At 46.7% G+C, this 15,477-nt stretch overlaps 1 protein-coding gene across 2 annotated transcripts; it reads right to left on the bottom strand.

Moving 5' to 3' along the window:
* Positions 1-827: 827 nt before the first annotated feature.
* Positions 828-13,174, bottom strand: LOC121004628. Of its 2 annotated transcripts, XM_040436859.1 has the most exons (9): positions 13,170-13,174; positions 9,611-9,787; positions 9,297-9,365; positions 8,343-8,817; positions 5,513-6,337; positions 5,216-5,329; positions 3,016-3,063; positions 2,592-2,733; positions 828-2,466 (listed from the first exon to the last, which is right to left on the bottom strand). In XM_040436859.1, exons 2-9 carry the CDS (start codon positions 9,640-9,642, stop codon positions 1,682-1,684), a joined length of 2,490 nt encoding a protein of 829 aa, XP_040292793.1. In that variant the 5' UTR covers positions 9,643-9,787; positions 13,170-13,174; the 3' UTR covers positions 828-1,681. The 2 variants fall into 2 exon arrangements, with proteins under 2 accessions (XP_040292793.1, XP_040292794.1); XM_040436860.1 differs by lacking the exon at positions 13,170-13,174 and having other exon boundaries at positions 9,611-9,802.
* Between the last annotated feature and the right edge of the window lie 2,303 nt (positions 13,175-15,477).

Here is a 15,477-nt window from a genome sequence, read left to right as displayed (position 1 = left end):
TAATCCTCCGAGATAAAAATGATGATGCCTTTTCATGTTGCATCTCTACATGGACAGCAGGATTTTGGGTGGCATCTGTAGGACCTGTTACTACCTCCTCCCTCCATGATTGGTGCTAGGCGGCAGTCAAGAACAGGTGCATATTCAATAGTTATGTCCCAGTTTTTTAGGTGTGGGAGACCATGTTAGTGTAACCCCTTTTAGAACGTCCCCCCCCCCCCCCCGGTCAGGGCTGAGGTTACACATGACTAGGCCACAACCTTCCGTTTCCTCGTGCGCTAAAGTGTAAGAAGGTCAAGGTGACCGACTTATGTGAATTCTCACTGCTAAGTGCTACATCGGAGGGAATGCGTCCGCTCCGGTGATGAAAAATACAAGACATGGAAGACGGAGGCGAGAAACCGAGGAATGTATTGAATACGAACCAACAGGACCGTCCTATAATACTGTACTGTAACAATAAATAAGGGTGTGGGCTGCAATGCCGGGGCCCCCAAACTCTGGAAGATTGCTTTTAATGGAGGCATGTCCGCTGATAAGACCATGTACCATGAAGGTGGGACCTGATGGGCGCTCCACATTACTCCAGGAAACTTCTTCTAAGGAACGTCATCTACTGGTTGCCAACGAAGGGAAGCGTGCCATTTATGGCTTTGGCTGGGATATAAAACTTGTGGATGAGGTGATGTCTTAAGCCTCATGCACACGTCCGTGGAACACGGACCGCGAGATACCGGCCTGGATTCCTGCTGAGTCATTGGTTGCGATGACGCCGTGCGCCTGCAGCTGTACAGTAATACACTCGTATTATCTATACTGTACAGTAACCAATGACGCCGTGCGCTCCTGCTCTCAGCAGGAAACCAGGCCGGTGTTCCACGGACATGTGCATGAGGCTTTAAAGGGACGCGGTGCTTTCAGAAAACTTTTGACATGTTATAATAGGAACAGATCAATAGTTTTAAGCAGTGGGGGTCTAAGCGCTGAGACGCTCACCGATGTCTAGAACGAGGGGCGCTCGCTTCGCTCTCTTTTTCCTCGCTGCACAACACGGGTCCAAAGTGTTTCTATTGAGTCTGTCTCAGTTCATGTCAGGCATCGAGGAGAGAGAACGCGCTTCCCTCCCCTTGGACTGAAGATCGGTGGGAGGCTCAGCGTTCAGACCCCCGTCTATTCAAATTACTGATGTCTCCCTAAAACACCAAAAGTTTTCTGAAAGTGTAGTGATCCTTTAACGTAAGCACAGACATGACAGCTTTGTTAGGGGACCCACAATCAATCTACAAGGAAGGTCCGACAACTTTCCTGACCTCTCAACAGAGAAAAAGAATAGGTCTGGGTAGTCAGATGAAGCATGGTATGTGTATGGCCACCTTAAGGAAAAGGGGTCGACGTCAGACAACAGAAAACCCTCTGCAGTCCCTATGGATCCTGCATGTTCTACATATAAATCACTCAAACTACATATCTAAGCTCTTACTCTAGCATCCCCGCGGGGCAAAAGGGAAACAAAAGGGAGTCCTTTTCTGTTTCAGCCTATAATCTGCAGTGTGCGCCTGCTCCATATGGAAGGGTGAACATTCAAAACCTCGAACAAGCCTATCATCAGACGGTACCCGGCGCAGCGGCACTTGTGGTGAACTTCTACACGTATAAAACATCTCCGTAAGTTCTCTTGCCGCTATATATCTTCATGGTGAAACGCCCATTTGTGTTTCATGAAATGTGATTTATGTGCGAAGCGTTTCCCGCACAGGCGGCACATGATGGGCTTCTCATGGTCGTGAATCTTCTCATGTTTGGCCAACTGGGACTTGGTGTCAAAGCGGTGGTCGCACTTGCTGCAGGACACAGTCTTCCCTTTGACGTGCCTCCTCTGGTGAACGAGCAGGCTGCACTTATGGCCGAATTTCCTTCCACACTGTTCACACTCGAAGGGCTTTTCCCCGGTGTGCGCCCTCTGGTGTATGACGAACTGAGACTTGTAGTCGTACTGGATACCGCAGATGGTGCAGGCGTAGCGTTTAACCGCGTGATTCTCTGCCCTGTGCTTGATCAGCAAGGATTTGGTGACGAACACTTCATCGCAGTCCTCGCAGGTGACCTCCACCTCTTCAACAAAGCTCTTCATGTGCTTCTGGGATTTGAGGTGTCTTTTAAAAGCCAGTCTTTTGGGGAAAGTCATGTCGCACTTCTTACAGTGGTAGACGCCGCCCTTCTTGCGTAATAAACTGTGTCTCTTCATTCGAGAGCTTCCGTTGGATGTGCCATCTTCCTTCAGAAAACTGGAAGAGCCTGGAAGACTAGAAGAGAAGTCCTCGTCTCCTGGCATCAAGTCTTCTCCATCCTCGTCATCCGACAGTAGCTCAGACTCGCTGTACTCGCTGACGACGCCTTCCGGCAGCCATTCTGGAGAGTTTGACCGTTCTGCCTTCTCTTTGGCCTCTTCTTCACTGACAGATTCGTCTGTTAGGTGGAAGCATAAGAGAAGTCAAGACTTCTACACGTTGGACCATCAGTAAATGAAGGACTGATGTAATAATGAATGACTCCACACTCCATATAGAAGTGCGGAGCAGTCCCAACCTTACCAGAGTCTGTGTCCTCTGCCAATTCTGTGAGCTCCTGAGGCTCCTCTATGACCAGGTCACTGTAAAGCTCCTTGTGCGATTTAATGTAGTCCCACTCATCCATGGAGAAGTACATCGCGACGTCATCACACTTCACGGGCACCTGCAACAAAGGAAACCAAGCTGAGTGCTGGCGAGTCACACCATGGAACATATAAAGGGGAACTCCACTGTGACTGAATGACTCATTGTCGGGACACTTCATTTACTTAGTAATTGACCAAATACGTTCAAGCCGCCGGTCGGCAATGAAGGACACATCCATATCTCTGTGTGTGTCACCATGCCCCACACCTACATGTGCCAAGTGCAGGAAAGAGAACTCGAGGGGGCCACCAAGTAAAATCCAATGGGCGGCCAGGTGATGATATAAGACTGCACTCACCTCCTCTTGGCTGTCGGGGAGGTCATCTCTCTCAGAAAGCACCCATTTCTATAGGAAGACACAGAGGAGAGAATTACAATGAGGAGTTTGGTGTGTATTTAAAGGGGCTATCCTGGTAAATATAATGATGACCTGTCATCACTATCAGATCGGTGGAGGTCTGACTCCTGGCACTCCCGCGAGGCATCTCTCCACGCACAGCGCCGTACATCGTATAGAGGCTTAGCCCAATTCACTTCAATGGAGCAGAGCAGCAGCTAGGCCACGTGACTGATGTACAGTGACATCACAAGACTTAGGAAGAGACCAAAGTGCTCCCAGCCTATTTGTAGGTTTATGGAAATACAGTGCAGGTACCAGCTCACTCAAATCTGCAAAACGGATATACCCGCGTGCACCGCGCCCGGTTTTTCAACCTCCTTTGAAGGGTGCAACAAATGAATAAAAGAATGCAGGCCCCAGCACTCACTCTTGTTGAAGTGTCTTTTTCTCCATGCTTTATTGGCAAATATTCACAGACATATAGGACACAAATATCTCTCAGGTGTATCGGCCGTTGACACGTTTCGAAAACTTCTTATTTGTAACAGTGGTGTGTGTCTGATGTTCTCAGGTATATATAGCCATATGGATGTGCATAATTAGGTGTTAGTTCACTCCCACTCCAACAGCGTGGAAAGGAGGGGGGTGAATCCGTTTAACCACTTCCCAAAGCACCGATTGCTATTGGTCGTCACCTGGAACATCAGACTCATTCCAGCTCAATATCTGACATACAAAGGTTACCATTAAAAACATTGGGGTCGGGTTGCATTGAAATAATTCTTTCTCTGCACACCCATAATTTCTCATATTGTTGGCATAAAAACAGTGGAACATACAGATAAAAGAAGGGAAAGAGGAACTCTGCTATGCATCTCCTGCGATTTGTAGGTACTTATTCACATTAGGGTTATCACTTATCCTATTTTTCAGAGAAAAACCGCACCCCACCTTCCTAGGCTCTCCTAGTAGAAATGCATGATTTCCCTTCTCATATTCATTCCCTTTGGGTACATTGTTTCTAGTTTGAATATCCAGAAAGCCTCGATATCTCCTCCTCTGACGGGGGTTTTTACATGTTCTATCGCATAGGCTTTAAAATGCTTTGTGTTAGTCTATAAAGTGTCTTGCGGCATTTGATATATTGGTGTATGAGGGATTGTCTATATAGTTTAGGTGTTCCAAAATTCTGTTTTTAAATTTTCTTATAGTACACCCTACATCACAAGATCACGTAGACAACAGCTTTTGTATTGCAATTGATATAAGACTTGATGTTCTATATCTGTGTATGGTCTGTATTTTGTACATAATTGCAAGTGGCTACCGCAACGTGTGAATCCCTTGTATGTTAGCCATGTACTTGTTTGTGGGTGTAATTCACGTACAAACATGGATGGAGACAAGGAATTCCCTATTGTGGGAGGTCTTTTGAGTACTATTCTGCAACCCTGTTTAAGTACTGTATCCAGTATATTATCCTCATATAATACAGGCAGATATGTTTCTATAATAGTCTGGATTGTGTTGAATTGTCTACTATATGTTAAAACCAGGGTAGGATGTTTAACTTTGGCATCTTTATTCTTTTGGTTTATATCCCCATTTGTACACCCATCTTTATTTCTATATATATTGGGTATTTTTTTGTTGGGGGTATTCTCCTTGTTATTATTAAACAGTAAATATTCTCTGGTCTTATTTTTTGCTATATGGAGGCCCCTTTGTATCATCCAATCTGGATATTTTCTGTCTGATAGACGCGCCCATATCACATGGCTTTCTCTTCTGAATGCCTCAGTTGTATTGCACTTTCTCCTGGCCCGTATAAATTCGCCCACTGGGATGGACTTTCATCATTTGTTGCTCCCAGCCTAGCCTTAAAGCTGATCGTGGGGGTTCGAAACCGTTTATTTCTCTTTCTTCTTCCCCACTTATTTTAAGTCCCCCTAAGGGACTTTAACATGTGATCGTCTGATGGCTTCTCCCATAGACTGCAATAATTTACCATGGCAGCCTGTGGAAGAGTCAGTGTGTTCCACAAGCAGGCCTCCATAGGAACTCCGCTGTGGCAGGAATCGGAGGCTACCACAGCAAATGAACAGTTCCCCCAATCTCAGTGCGTACGTGTTAAAGACTTAGGAAAAAAGACACTTACATCTCCAGTCAGAAGAGCAACGATCTCCAGGACCTGATTCAAGAACTTCTGGGTCACCAGCTTCGACGCCTCCTCAATAAAAGGCGTGTTGAGCAAATGCTGCATGAGTGAGACCTAAAGAGATGGAAGATAGTCAGTGGACGGAGGGAAGAAGTGCCTCCTGCCGCCCGTCACCACAAACCTCAAAGAAAAGCAGGGCGCACGGCAATAAGGCAGTAACCGGGAGCATTAAAACGCTATGGAGGACTATGAATTCTAAACTCCTCGCTTCACACTGCCGCCCCCACCAGAACCTACCATCACTTCCTCCATTGCAAAGAACAACCTGCTGTCCTTCACTGGGACATTTCTTGGTAATCGAGAATTGTCTGGGGTCAGTCCCTGCAGTAATGCCGTCCAGTTCTGCAGACCCTGGTCTTCTGTCTCCTGGTTAGGTCCCATGGTTTCAGGCTCTCCCGCAGTCATATCTCTTGGAGGGACAGCAGGACCGAACCGATAGAGGTAATCTGGTCTAACGTTCCAAGAATCCCCTCTACGATTGAGTTCAAACTCCGAGCATTGAATGGCCTTGTCTGCCGTACACCGTACGGTCTTCATACCATTATAAAATTTTCCCACTCGCGTGGATGTGGAGGCTTCTCGGACAAGTATAGGTCTGGTGAGAACTCCTATGCTCTGGACTCCCCAGTAAGGGTCCGTGCTGGTGGCGACATGTCTAAGATTGTGGTTATAATCGGCATGCACGTTGGAAGGGAAAGGTCCATCGAAGCTAGAAACAGGCGGCTGAAACGGTAACTCGACCTCCTCTTCCTTTATGATGTTTCTTTGAAGACCTGGGAATATAGTTGGTAGAGCATCTCGTTTCAGCTTTATCTCTGCTCCATGGATCATGTAACTACTGGGAGAAAAGTGATCGGAGCACATGCCAAACCTCTCCGAGGGGCTCATGTCCAGGACCTGCCGGGCAGCCAGATCAAGGTCACCAAAGTTCTGCCCCGTCTGCTGAAGCCACACCTTCACCATAGGAAAGTTATTGGGAAACATATGTACAGTGACATCAGGATGCTGGATCTCCATAAAGTTTGGACAGTCTGTAACAATGCATCTAGAGGTCACCTCCCCCTGCAGAGGAAACAATGGACGTTAGCCAGTAATATACATATAAACCACACGAGAACCAAACATTGCGTTACCCAGATTACATGAAGACCGTAAACTCGTAGAAGGATTGGAAAAGCTTACTATTCCAGATATTCACTAACTGAAAGTGTCTGCACAGCTGCCTAGTAATAGGCACCAAAACTATAATACTGCTCCTATGTACAAGAATATAACTACTATAATACTGCCTCCTATGTACAAGAATATAACTACTATAATACTGCCTCCTATGTACAAGAATATAACTACTATAATACTGCTCCTATGTACAAGAATATAACTACTATAATACTGCCTCCTATGTACAAGAATATAACTACTATAATACTGCTCCTATGTACAAGAATATAACTACTATAATACTGCTCCTATGTACAAGAATATAACTACTATAATACTGCTCCTATGTACAAGAATATAACTACTATAATACTGCTCATATGTACAAGAATATAACTACTATAATACTGCTCCTATGTACAAGAATATAACTACTATAATACTGCTCCTCTGTACAAGAATATAACTACTATAATACTGCCTCCTATGTACAAGAATATAACTACTATAATACTGCTCCTATGTACAAGAATATAACTACTATAATACTGCTCCTATGTACAAGAATATAACTACTATAATACTGCTCCTATGTACAAGAATATAACTACTATAATACTGCTCCTATGTACAAGAATATAACTACTATAATACTGCTCCTATGTACAAGAATATAACTACTATAATACTGCTCCTATGTACAAGAATATAACTACTATAATACTGCTCCTATGTACAAGAATATAACTACTATAATACTGCTCCTATGTACAAGAATATAACTACTATAATACTGCTCCTCTGTACAAGAATATAACTGCTATAATACTGCTCCTATGTACAAGAATATATCTACTATAATACTGCTCCTATGTACACAAATATAACTACTATAATACTGCCTCCTATGTACAAGAATATAACTGCTATAATACTGCTCCTATGTACAAGAATATAACTACTATAATACTGCTCCTATGTACAAGAATATAACTACTATAATACTGCCTCCTATGTACAAGAATATAACTACTATAATACTGCCTCCTATGTACAAGAATATAACTACTATAATACTGCTCCTATGTACAAGAATATAACTACTATAATACTGCCTCCTATGTACAAGAATATAACTACTATAATACTGCCTCCTATGTACAAGAATATATCTACTATAATACTGCTCCTATGTACAAGAATATAACTACTATAATACTGCTCCTATGTACAAGAATATAACTACTATAATACTGCTCCTATGTATAAGAATATAACTACTATAATACTGCCTCCTATGTACAAGAATATAACTACTATAATACTGCTCCTATATACAAGAATATAACTACTATAATACTGCTTCCTATGTACAAGAATATAACTGCTATAATACTGCCTCCTATGTACAAGAATATAACTACTATAATACTGCTCCTATGTACAAGAATATAACTACTATAATACTGCCCCTATGTACAGGAATATAACTACTATAATACTGCTCCTATATACAAGAATATAACTACTATAATACTGCTCCTATGTACAAGAATATAACTACTATAATACTGCTCCTATATACAAGAATATAACTACTATAATACTGCCTCCTATGTACAAGAATATAACTACTATAATACTGCTTCCTATGTACAAGAATATAACTGCTATAATACTGCTTCCTATGTACAAGAATATAACTACTATAATACTGCTCCTATGTATAAGACTATAACTGCTATATATCAGGACAGAACCTGTACATTTACGGATGTGTCGTGCGGCTGAACAGCGAGGTCGCTCATCTCTCAGTTTCCACACAAATAACTAAACCTGAGTAATACCCATATAAAAGTAGCGCTGTGGTGGCGGTATTATACATGACAGGGTGAATGTGACTTGCCGATTGTTCCTGTTCTGGGCGGAGTGGACTTGTGGAAGAACCCTGGGAATACTGCTCCTCCATCTTCAGGGGTGGGGTCATAGTGGAGGTGTTGGTCCTGCTGGCCTCCGGAGAGGACGATGAATCAGAGTCACACTCTTCAGTTTTAATCTGGACCATCCCGGAGTGTAATGGCGGACAGGATGACGGCTGAAGAAACAACGTGGGGAGCGCGTCCTTCTTCAGCGTCCTCCGCGAGCCGCCGGCTGTCGTGTAGCATTCTGCGGTAAAGTGGCAAGAACAGATGCGGAAGTCGGATTCTGATTTGTCGCGGATTATTTTCTGACAGGTTTCATCGAGGTCCCTAAAGTTCAGTCCGGTCCGGAGCAGCCAAGACTTGACCAGGTCAATGTCATCGGGGAAGGGGTGGAGGATGAGGCCGGGGACGTCGCTCCTCCAGTTCACCATGCAGCCCTTCACGATGCAAGACGTCATCCTGCAACACAAAACCAGAGGATCGGGTGGGAGGAGGCATCTGGCGAGGTCATCAGATGGGCGGCGGAGGTCCCACTCCCCATGATCAGCTGTGGGAAGGGGCTGCGCCATTTTACGTCACGTGCATCGGTCACGCGGCTTTGTAGAGTTCTAGGCAAGAGAATGGGATCAAGCTGCAATACCAAGCACAGCCACTACACAAGGTACGGCGCTGTGCTTGGTACAGTATGAAGACCTGCCCCTGGTGTGGGGGTCCAGGAGTCAGAACTGGTGTGACCTGTCCTCAGGAGAGGCGACCTATGCCGGACCCCAGGTACATCTATACGCCACACCGAATGTCTACGTAGAGGCTCAGCGTCCACTATATGGAGGATGAGGGGGGTTATGGTCGTCATGCCGATGTATAATGACCACTGCCACCCCGACCTTACAACTGTAATACACACCTGTGCCCTAAAGGGGGCAGAATCGCTCACTTACCTTTCATAAGGGTCCAGGAAATTTCCAGCTCTGAATCCACAGGTCGGAGGAGATAATGGTGCGGATCTCCTGTAGAGAAGATAGGGGTTATAGTCACAGCTAGCATGAGACTGGCGCAAGGCACTGTAATGACATCAGTAAAGGGCGTCACCACGGCTGGAGTAGTAGTCACTCAGCTGTGCACCTACTGACAGATATCCCGCAGGTATGTGGATGATTACAGGTGAGGTCTGACTACTCCGAGTCTTACCACAAGGGGGTGTAAAACTGCCCTATATAAAGGCTGTCTCAGAGGCGACCTTTGGGTAGTGTACCTCTTGATGAGAGATGGCTGACTAGAAGACATTTCACCTAGTTCTGACCTCGCTGTCAGGAGATGTTGGGAGCAGTGGTTACGTGAAGACCTGCAGTGAACCAGAGAGGATAGACTGATCTGGTGACATGGGCGAGCAGCTCCACAGTATCGTTCTCCACCATCCTGACACCCCTGACTCTGCCCGGACCCATCGCCAGGAGCTCCGTCCTGCCACTGCAGGGGTGTCGTGACCGAGAAACTTGGACTGCTCCGGACTGGAGCCGTATGGTCTGTGGTGAGGAGTCTGCTTCTGTTAGGGATGGAGGCCTGGTGGTGAGCTCTTCAGACACACTGCCCCCTGCTGGTGTGGCCCCCTAGTAGTGATAGGTACTACCTACCGCCACAGGTGTGCTCCTCACATGGCAGGGCTCACCCGCACGGTCACCAGATTATCACCAACATTTATGGGAGCAGCGAGGACACCGGCTTCTCCAGCCTCCAAGAGTGAGGCATCTAGAGGCCCAGCCGTGACCTCTGTGGACTATGTGCCGCAAGAGACCATAGGGAACCTGTCCGACCGCATCTCATTGTGTATCCAGGATGGAGGCCGTATCTCATTGTGTATCCAGGATGGAGGCCGTATCTCATTGTGTATCCAGGATAGAGGCCGTATCTCATTGTGTATCCAGGATAGAGGCCGTATCTCATTGTGTATCCAGGATAGAGGCCGGATCTCATTGTGTATCCAGGATAGAGGCCGGATCTCATTGTGTATCCAGGATAGAGGCCGGATCTCATTGTGTATCCAGGATAGAGGCCGGATCTCATTGTGTATCCAGGATAGAGGCCGGATCTCATTGTGTATCCAGGATAGAGGCCGGATCTCATTGTGTATCCAGGATAGAGGCCGGATCTCATTGTGTATCCAGGATAGAGGCCGGATCTCATCTCATATACAGGCCGTATCTCATTGTGTATCCAGGATAGAGGCCGTATCTCATTGTGTATCCAGGATAGAGGCCGTATCTCATTGTGTATCCAGGATAGAGGCCGTATCTCATTGTGTATCCAGGATAGAGGCCGTATTTCATTGTGTATCCAGGATAGAGGCCGCATCCCATCTCGTATCCAGGCTAGAGGCCGTATCTCAATTCCAGGATAGAGGCCGGATCTCATCTCGTATCCAGGATAGAGGCCGGATCTCATCTCGTATCCAGGATAGAGGCCGGATCTCATCTCGTATCCAGGATAGAGGCCGCATCTCATATCCTGGCTAGAGGCCGTATCTCATCTCGTATCCAGGATAGAGGTTACCCCCTGCATTAGTCCTAGCACCCCTATACTATAGATAATGGAGGTTACCCCCTGCATTAGTCCTAGCACCCCTATACTATAGATAATGGAGGTTACCCCCTGCATTAGTCCTAGCACCCCTATACTATAGATAACGGAGGTTACCCCCTGCATTAGTCCTAGCACCCCTATACTATAGATAACGGAGGTTACCCCCTGCATTAGTCCTAGCACCCCTATACTATAGATAACGGAGGTTACCCCCTGCATTAGTCCTAGCACCCCTATACTATAGATAACGGAGGTTACCCCCTGCATTAGTCCTAGCACCCCTATACTATAGATAACGGAGGTTACCCCTGCATTAGTCCTAGCACCCCTATACTATAGATAACGGAGGTTACCCCCTGCATTAGTCCTAGCACCCCTATACTATAGATAACGGAGGTTACCCCCTGCATTAGTCCTAGCACCCCTATACTATAGATAACGGAGGTTACCCCCTGCATTAGTCCTAGCACCCCTATACTATAGATAACGGAGGTTACCCCCTGCATTAGTCCTAGCACCCCTATACTATAGATAACGGAGGTTACCCCCTGCATTAGTCCTAGCACCCCTATACTATAGATAACGGAGGTTACCCCCTGCATTAGTCCTAGCACCCCTATACTATAGATAACGGAGGTTACCCCCTGCATTAGTCCTAGCACCCCTATACTATAGATAACGGAGGTTACCCCCTGCATTAGTCCTAGCACCCCTATACTATAGATAATGGAGGTTACCCCCTGCATTAGTCCTAGCACCCCTATACTATAGATAACGGAGGTTACCCCCTGCATTAGTCCTAGCACCCCTATACTATAGATAACGGAGGTTACCCCTGCATTAGTCCTAGCACCCCTATACTATAGATAACGGAGGTTACCCCCTGCATTAGTCCTAGCACCCCTATACTATAGATAACGGAGGTTACCCCCTGCATTAGTCCTAGCACCCCTATACAACAGATAATGGGGGTTACCCCCTGCATTGGTCCTAGCACCCCTATACAATAGATAATGGGGGTTACCCCCTGCATTAGTCCTAGCACCCCTATACTATAGATAATGGAGGTTACCCCCTGCATTAGTCCTAGCACCCCTATACTATAGATAACGGAGGTTACCCCTCTGCATTAGTCCTAGCACCCCTATACAACAGATAATGGGGGTTACCCCCTGCATTAGTCCTAGCACCCCTATACAATAGATAATGGGGGTTACCCCCTGCATTAGTCCTAGCACCCCTATACTATAGATAATGGAGGTTACTCCGCTGCATTAGTCCTAGCACCCCTATACTATAGATAATGGAGGTTACCCCGCTGCATTAGTCCTAGCACCCCTATACAATAGATAATGGAGGTTACCCTCTGCATTAGTCCTAGCACCCCTATACAATAGATAACGGAGGTTACCCCCTGCATTAGTCCTAGCACCCCTATACAATAGATAACGGAGGTTACCCCCTGCATTAGTCCTAGCACCCCTATACTATAGATAATGGAGGTTACCCCCTGCATTAGTCCTAGCACCCCTATACTATAGATAACGGAGGTTACCCCTCTGCATTAGTCCTAGCACCCCTATACTATAGATAACGGAGGTTACCCCTCTGCATTAGTCCTAGCACCCCTATACAACAGATAATGGGGGTTACCCCCTGCATTAGTCCTAGCACCCCTATACTATAGATAACGGAGGTTACCCCTCTGCATTAGTCCTAGCACCCCTATACAACAGATAATGGGGGTTACCCCCTGCATTAGTCCTAGCACCCCTATACTATAGATAATGGAGGTTACTCCGCTGCATTAGTCCTAGCACCCCTATACTATAGATAACGGAGGTTACCCCCTGCATTAGTCCTAGCACCCCTATACTATAGATAATGGAGGTTACCCCTCTGCATTAGTCCTAGCACCCCTATACAATAGATAACGGAGGTTACCCCGCTGCATTAGTCCTAGCACCCCGATACTATAGATAACGGAGGTTACCCCTCTGCATTAGTCCTAGCACCCCTATACTATAGATAATGGAGGTTACCCCCCTGCATTAGTCCTAGCACCCCTATACAATAGATAATGGAGGTTACCCTCTGCATTAGTCCTAGCACCCCTATACAATAGATAATGGAGGTTACCCTCTGCATTAGTCCTAGCACCCCTATACTATAGATAACGGAGGTTACCCCTGCATTAGTCCTAGCACCCCTATACTATAGATAACGGAGGTTACCCCCTGCATTAGTCCTAGCACCCCTATACTATAGATAATGGAGGTTATCCCCCTGCATTAGTCCTAGCACCCCTATACTATAGATAACGGAGGTTATCCCCCTGCATTAGTCCTCTCTCTACTATAACAGCAGGCAGCCATGACTCCCTGCACCCCTGGGCGCACAGGAAGCTCAGCACAGTGGGTGATGGTCAGTACTGAGCTCCTCCACACCAGGGATAATACTGACTACCATTCTCCGCCTCGCTGTGCGGGGTCGGGGCCCGCAACCCTCACATTACCTGCCCACAGACACCCAGCGTGCGGCTTGGAGGGAACAACACTCACCCGACGATCTGATTGGACGCCGCATAGAGATGACGTCATTGAGCTCCACCCGTCGACGCTAGCCCTGATGGGAAATGTAGTTTATCCCGTTCAGACGCTGCAGCATTTTGATTGGCTGACATTCGTTACGTCACTTCTGCCCGGGGGCGCTGATTGGGTTGTGTCTAAACTCCATACACGGTACGGACCTGGTCCTTACTAAGTATGAGGAATAGCGGACTCTATAGGAGCCGTCTAAACTCCATACACGGCACAGACCTGGTCCTTACTAAGTATGGGGAATAGCGGACTCTATAGGAGCCGTCTAAACTCCATACACGGCACGGACCTGGTCCTTACTAAGTATGAGGAATAGCGGACTCTATAGGAGCCGTCTAAACTCCATACACGGCACGGACCTGGTCCTTACTAAGTATGAGGAATAGCGGACTCTATAGGAGCCGTCTAAACTCCATACACGGTACGGACCTGGTCCTTACTAAGTATGAGGAATAGCGGACTCTATAGGAGCCGTCTAAACTCCATACACGGCACGGACCTGGTCCTTACTAAGTATGAGGAATAGCGGACTCTATAGGAGCCGTCTAAACTCCATACACGGCACGGACCTGGTACTTACTAAGTATGGGGAATAGCGGACTCTATAGGAGCCGTCTAAACTCCATACACGGCACGGACCTGGTCCTTACTAAGTATGGGGAATAGCGGACTCTATAGGAGCCGTCTAAACTCCATACACGGCACGGACCTGGTACTTACTAAGCATGGGGAATAGCGGACTCTATAGGAGCCGTCTAAACTCCATACACGGCACGGACCTGGTCCTTACTAAGTATGGGGAATAGCGGACTCTATAGGAGCCGTCTAAACTCCATACAGGGCACGGACCTGGTCCTTACTAAGTATGGGGAATAGCGGACTCTATAGGAGCCGTCTAAACTCCATACACGGTACGGACCTGGTCCTTACTAAGTATGGGGAATAGCGGACTCTATAGGAGCCGTCTAAACTCCATACACGGTACGGACCTGGTCCTTACTAAGTATGGGGAATAGCCAACTCTATAGGAGCCGTCTAAACTCCATACACGGCACAGACCTGGTCCTTACTAAGTATGGGGAATAGCGGACTCTATAGGAGCTGTCTAAACTCCATACACGGTACGGACCTGGTCCTTACTAAGTATGAGGAATAGCGGACTCTATAGGAGCCGTCTAAACTCCATACACGGCACGGACCTGGTCCTTACTAAGTATGGGGAATAGCGGACTCTATAGGAGCTGTCTAAACTCCATACACGGTACGGACCTGGTCCTTACTAAGTATGGGGAATAGCGGACTCTCTAGGAGCCGTCTAAACTCCATACAGGGTACGGACCTGGTCCTTACTAAGTATGGGGAATAGCGGACTCTATAGGAGCTGTCTAAACTCCATACACGGCACAGACCTGGTCCTTACTAAGTATGGGGAATAGCGGACTCTATAGGAGCCGTCTAAACTCCATACACGGCACAAACCTGGTCCTTACTAAGTATAGGGAATAGCGGACTCTATAGGAGCCGTCTAAACTCCATACACGGTACGGACCTGGTCCTTACTAAGTATGGGGAATAGCGGACTCTATAGGAGCCGTCTAAACTCCATACACGGTACGGACCTGGTCCTTACTAAGTATGGGGAATAGCGGACTCTATAGGAGCCGTCTAAACTCCATACAGGGTACGGACCTGGTCCTTACTAAGTATGGGGAATAGCGGACTCTATAGGAGCCGTCTAAACTCCATACACGGCACGGACCTGGTCCTTACTAAGTATAGGGAATAGCGGACTCTATAGGAGCCGTCTAAACTCCATACACGGTACGGACCTGGTCCTTACTAAGTATGGGGAATAGCGGACTCTATAGGAGCCGTCTAAACTCCATACAGGGTACGGACCTGGTCCTTACTAAGTATGGGGAATAGCGGACTCTATAGGAGC

Source organism: Bufo bufo, chromosome 6, assembly GCF_905171765.1.
Source record: "Bufo bufo chromosome 6, aBufBuf1.1, whole genome shotgun sequence".
In the NCBI taxonomy this organism is placed as follows: domain Eukaryota; kingdom Metazoa; phylum Chordata; class Amphibia; order Anura; family Bufonidae; genus Bufo; species Bufo bufo.
This window is presented reverse-complemented; position numbering and strand designations above follow the sequence as displayed.

Coding starts and splice junctions, on each gene's coding strand:
- LOC121004628 (XM_040436859.1), bottom strand. CDS start 9,642: ATGTCTTCTAGTCAGCCATCTCTCATCAAGAG. Junction 9,366..9,610: donor CAGCCATCTCTCATCAAGAG/GTACACTACCCA, acceptor TCTTCTCTACAG/GAGATCCGCACCATTATCTC. Junction 2,734..3,015: donor TCCCCGACAGCCAAGAGGAG/GTGAGTGCAGTC, acceptor CCTTTGTTGCAG/GTGCCCGTGAAGTGTGATGA.